The sequence below is a fragment of the Mercenaria mercenaria genome, chromosome 10 (assembly GCF_021730395.1).
Source record: "Mercenaria mercenaria strain notata chromosome 10, MADL_Memer_1, whole genome shotgun sequence".
NCBI lineage: Eukaryota > Metazoa > Mollusca > Bivalvia > Venerida > Veneridae > Mercenaria > Mercenaria mercenaria.
Window position 1 is genome coordinate 27305639 of NC_069370.1, and position 4522 is coordinate 27310160.

The following is a 4522-nucleotide window of genomic DNA, read 5'->3' on the forward strand; positions in this document are numbered from 1 at the left end:
GTTTGGCAGTATCACAGAACAAATTAACATTTCATATTAGCACATGTATAATTTGCATTAAATGATAAATCTATATTAAATTCCACATATTTAAAACAGGGTGCGGTGGGTCGGGTAATTATTGTGGAGCAGCAAGATCTGTGTTTTATTATCAACCGGAAATGGAAAGGCCTTTGTTGTGTCAGCGTGATAAATATCGTCACGTGATCCGAAACAAAATGGCCGCTTATCGTACTTACGTACTCACTATTTTCGTACCCAAATATTTTCGACCCCATGTTTGCAGCAAAAATAAATTAAATATGCTGAATGCATAATTGTGCTTATTGTTAATGACAGCAATAACAGACTAATTTCTACTTTCACTAATAAATTTAATACTGACTAGAAGGATATATTGTATATGGCATCAAAATGTTATTATGCATATATAAATGTATATTCATAAAAAACCAATTAAAACATGATAAACATAATCACACATGTAAATTGAATAATGTACAACGAGAAATCAAATAAGACTAATTGATGGATTAAACGATCGTGAGTAAAACTTATCTCTAGGTGCTACCATAGAGAAAAGATGGAAATCCAAGCGGGCAGTTTCCCTAGGCCAATTAACACTAATTCACAGCGCGTCTCTGTAACAAATATTTATTCTCATTTTATGTTACCGTGATTTTAATCTAAGCAGCGCCCCCAGGGACTAGATAATGTAGAAAATAGCGCGGAAATGCCTAATATGTTAATCACCATCCCAAGCGCCCCAAATGAAACAATTACAGGAAGCGCGGGAAAAACCTAGCCTGTTTTCGCTCTTAGGGCTTAACCCGTACCCTGATATGCTATCAGTATTTTGAATTTCGGAGATGGTGATTTGTCACCACACGACTGAACCTACCCAACTAGGTGATAACCAAAGACAAGGGAGGTAATCGGGGTGTGTATCTAAAATTGGTCCTGCTAGTGTCACCATAGACCGGACTCTTCAAATTTCCTATTAAAGTAGGGCCAGGGTCCTGCCGCCTAGAATTTTCAGCCACAGCAAAGACAACGCATTTAAAGAAGTTTGTCTTAATTGCTTTGTCTTTGTCCCCAAAATTCTAGGTCTCAGTTCCAAAGTAACGAAGTGTATTTGGACTGTCAATAAAAGTAGTCAGTGCTTCCGAAAGTGTTAACGAACATGTTTTCCCCCCACCACCGACAGATGAGTGCCATCCTGGAGAAAAAAACCATGGGTTGGGCCCGATCATATTTGGTACAACAAAGCAGCCTCTCCAGTAGCACACACTGGCCTGGCGACCTGCACGGTTAACCCGCTTGCGTTTATTATCAGCGCTATTGGCATCTTCCCTGTTTGCTCCCCGCCAGGCTAACCGTGGCAGTATGTCTACCCATACAATACGAGCCTGTTGAAACACACTAGCAATATATGCGATGTCGCGTTCAACGGCAAATCTGAGTTCGCATCAATTCGAATCTATGGATATCATTCCCACCCAAGTTAATAACAATAAATTTTGGCGGTAGGTAAAATCTTCTGTTTGCAATTGGAAGTGTCTTAAAAGGTTACCCCATCTCAATGCCCGGATTTTCCAAACCAATACAAACCTTAAAACCCGTGCACTTCAAGTCCAAGATGGCATCTACCGGTGGTGTGGCACGCTCTCCTGCCTGTTTATAAACAATGGAGTCGCCAAAATATCCAAACACCTGTAAAAACATCGTAAGTATGAATATGTAGTTTTATACTAGATTCTTTCTAATGTATGACCTATAAGCCGCTGACCTCCAGCGACCCATTTTCTGTATGGCTTCGTCAGGGTAACCCTGTACAGAAAGTTCGGTGGCTCTACCTATGCGAAAGCTGTGAGTTTGAAATGTACAGTGTGATAACCCTATGGCGCGTATAGCTTTATGTAGTACTGCTGAGAACTGAGACCGCGTCAAGTTGGAATTGTTACGTTGCCTAAAGAAAACCCTCTCCCTGTTTTTGCCGTAGCCTCATATAGCTATGTATTGCTTTGACCGGGCACACAGCAGCCATATCTTCTTTCGGGATTCTAAGTGTCACTGGCTTATCGTTTGTCTTTGATCGCTTAATAGTAAGTCTCAGTGAGGCATTTCCGTGCTCCAATTCAATATCATTTACAGACAGGGCCAAAACTTCACTTATACGAAGTAAACCATAATAAGCCAAATTGTATGCAGCCTTAAATAAAGCTGCTTCATATGCAGAGTAGCACACTGACTCGAGTTTCGGTATTAATTTACAAAAAATGTTATGCGTAATTGGTGCCCGGCGATCTCTTGCTGGCCGTGATCTTTTACAGCCTTCTAGCATTTTACGTATTATAAAATGTTCTAGCGGGTCTTTCCAACTGTTAATTTTGTGATAGAAACTTATCCCTGCTAGGTATGTGGAGATAGAGGCTGCTGCACACCCCCTGTCAAAGCAATCAGCCACAAATAGGATTACATGGTTTTTTGGTATGGGCCAATTTGACGGTAAGCTATGGGTTGCCCTAAAATTCTCGAAAACCCGTATAGCCGTTTGATACGCCAATTTGGTATTGGCAGATATGCTTGCATTTATAAGTTTACATGCTACATTGCCCATATGCTCCAGATCTCGTCTGGAACTGGCTGCGGGTCTACGTCTGCATTCGGTGCTACTTGGCGAAACCTCTGAAATTGGAAACGAGAAAGCGAGTCGCAAATATTGTTGTCAGTACCTGGCACATGCTGTGCTTTAATAACAATGTTATGTTCCAAACATGTAAGGGTAATTAGGCGCAAGACAACCATTACGTTCTTGTTGCGAGACGTCATGGAATTGACTATATCCACCACAGCTTTGTTGTCACAGTTAAAGCACAACTTCGAACCAGATAAATTCTTGCCCCATATCTTAAGTGAAACAAAGATTGGAAATATTTCCAGGAATGTAATATCCTGTGTAAAGCCAGATGTGTGCCACTTGGTGGGCCATTTAGCGCATGCCCATTGTCCCGCATAGTAGACACCGAAGCCGAGACCTTCTCCCTCAGCGCTGTCAGAAAATAATTGTAACTGATTATTTGTGGACCAGAACTGCTTATGGAAGACTGAGACCCCATTGAAATCTTTGAGGAATGTTAACCACATTTGAAGGTCGGCCTTCATTGCTCCACTTACCCTTAAGTGATGATGTGGTTTTGACAGGCCGCAAATTGCATTAATTAAACGACGACAGAATGGTCGGCCTGTCACGACTGCCCTGCAAGCAAAATTCAACAAACCTATTACTGATTGCACCTCGCGGAGTGTTACCCTTGATTTGAACAGAATATGTTCAATCTTGATAACTGCTTCCTTGACTTTGTCCATTGGTATGCGTACCACCATGTTAACTGAATCAAGTTCAAGACCAAGGAAACATAGAACTTCAATTGGTCCCTCTGTTTTTTCTTCTGCCAATGGAACATTAAGTTGTCTCATGCATGAAATAAATTTGTTAAGCAAGTCCTGGGATTCGTTCGTGCTAGCCCGGCCACCGCCCAAAAAATCGTCCAAATAATGTAATACATGTTTTGAATTTGCTTTCTTCCGCACAAGGTACTCGAGGAAGGTAGAAAATTTTTCAAATGTGCTGCAAGATATACTGCAGCCAAAAGGAAGGCATTTATCAAAATAATAGTTGTTTTCAAATTTGAAACCTAACAGATCAAAATCCTTTGGATGAATTGGCAACAATCTAAAGGCATTCTTAATGTCCATCTTAAATAGCAAGGCACCAGGTCCCAGCTCTTGAACCATCTCAATTGCACGGTCAAAGCTGGTGTATTGTACCGAACATATTTTTTCGTCAATGTAGTCGTTGACTGACTCACCTGGTGGATATGAAAAATGGTGTATCAGTCGAAATTCACCAGGTGCCTTTTTAGGTACCAAGCCGATAGGGGAAACTCTTAATTGAGGAATAGGTCTATCGGCAAAAGGTCCTGCTATTCTACCTGCTTCAAGTTCCTTTTGCAACTTAATTCTTACAATTTCATTCTTATTGTTTATAGATTTTAAATTTTTAAATTCACATGCCTCTCTCGGGCCTGTATAGTGAATTGGAAAGCCATATTTAAAACCATCTAAGATAACATCGGCATCTTTATGTTTATAGGATTTAAGTTCCTGTTCTAAAATTTTAATATTGACCGGGGTGTGAGCCTAGGTGCATAAATTTGTCCCTAGATTTTCAGCAATACTGGGGTATGGAAAGGTGCCATTTTCTGGACCTATATTTTTAAAACATTTTTGACCCACGTCTGCCTCCTCTTCCATAAGGGAAACGTCCCCTGGAGAGTCTATTCCCTGCAAAACTTCCATTATAGGGACGAAAATAAGTAGACGGTGCTGGTTTTTGATTGCTAGCAGTTTCATTTTGTTGCATTGGACAGCTTAGTCGACCATGATGCAGCAAAATCTGTGTTTTATTTCAACCGGAAATGGAAAGGCCTTTGTTGTGTCACGTGATAATATCGGTCAC

The 4522-nt window shown here is 40.7% G+C and overlaps 1 protein-coding gene across 1 annotated transcript; it reads right to left on the minus strand.

Moving 5' to 3' along the window:
• Positions 1–2607: 2607 nt before the first annotated feature.
• On the minus strand, positions 2608–3798 carry LOC128546374 (uncharacterized). The gene has a single exon (XM_053516835.1). The coding sequence runs from the start codon at positions 3796–3798 to the stop codon at positions 2608–2610; it is 1191 nt and encodes a 396-aa protein (XP_053372810.1).
• Positions 3799–4522: the final 724 nt, after the last annotated feature.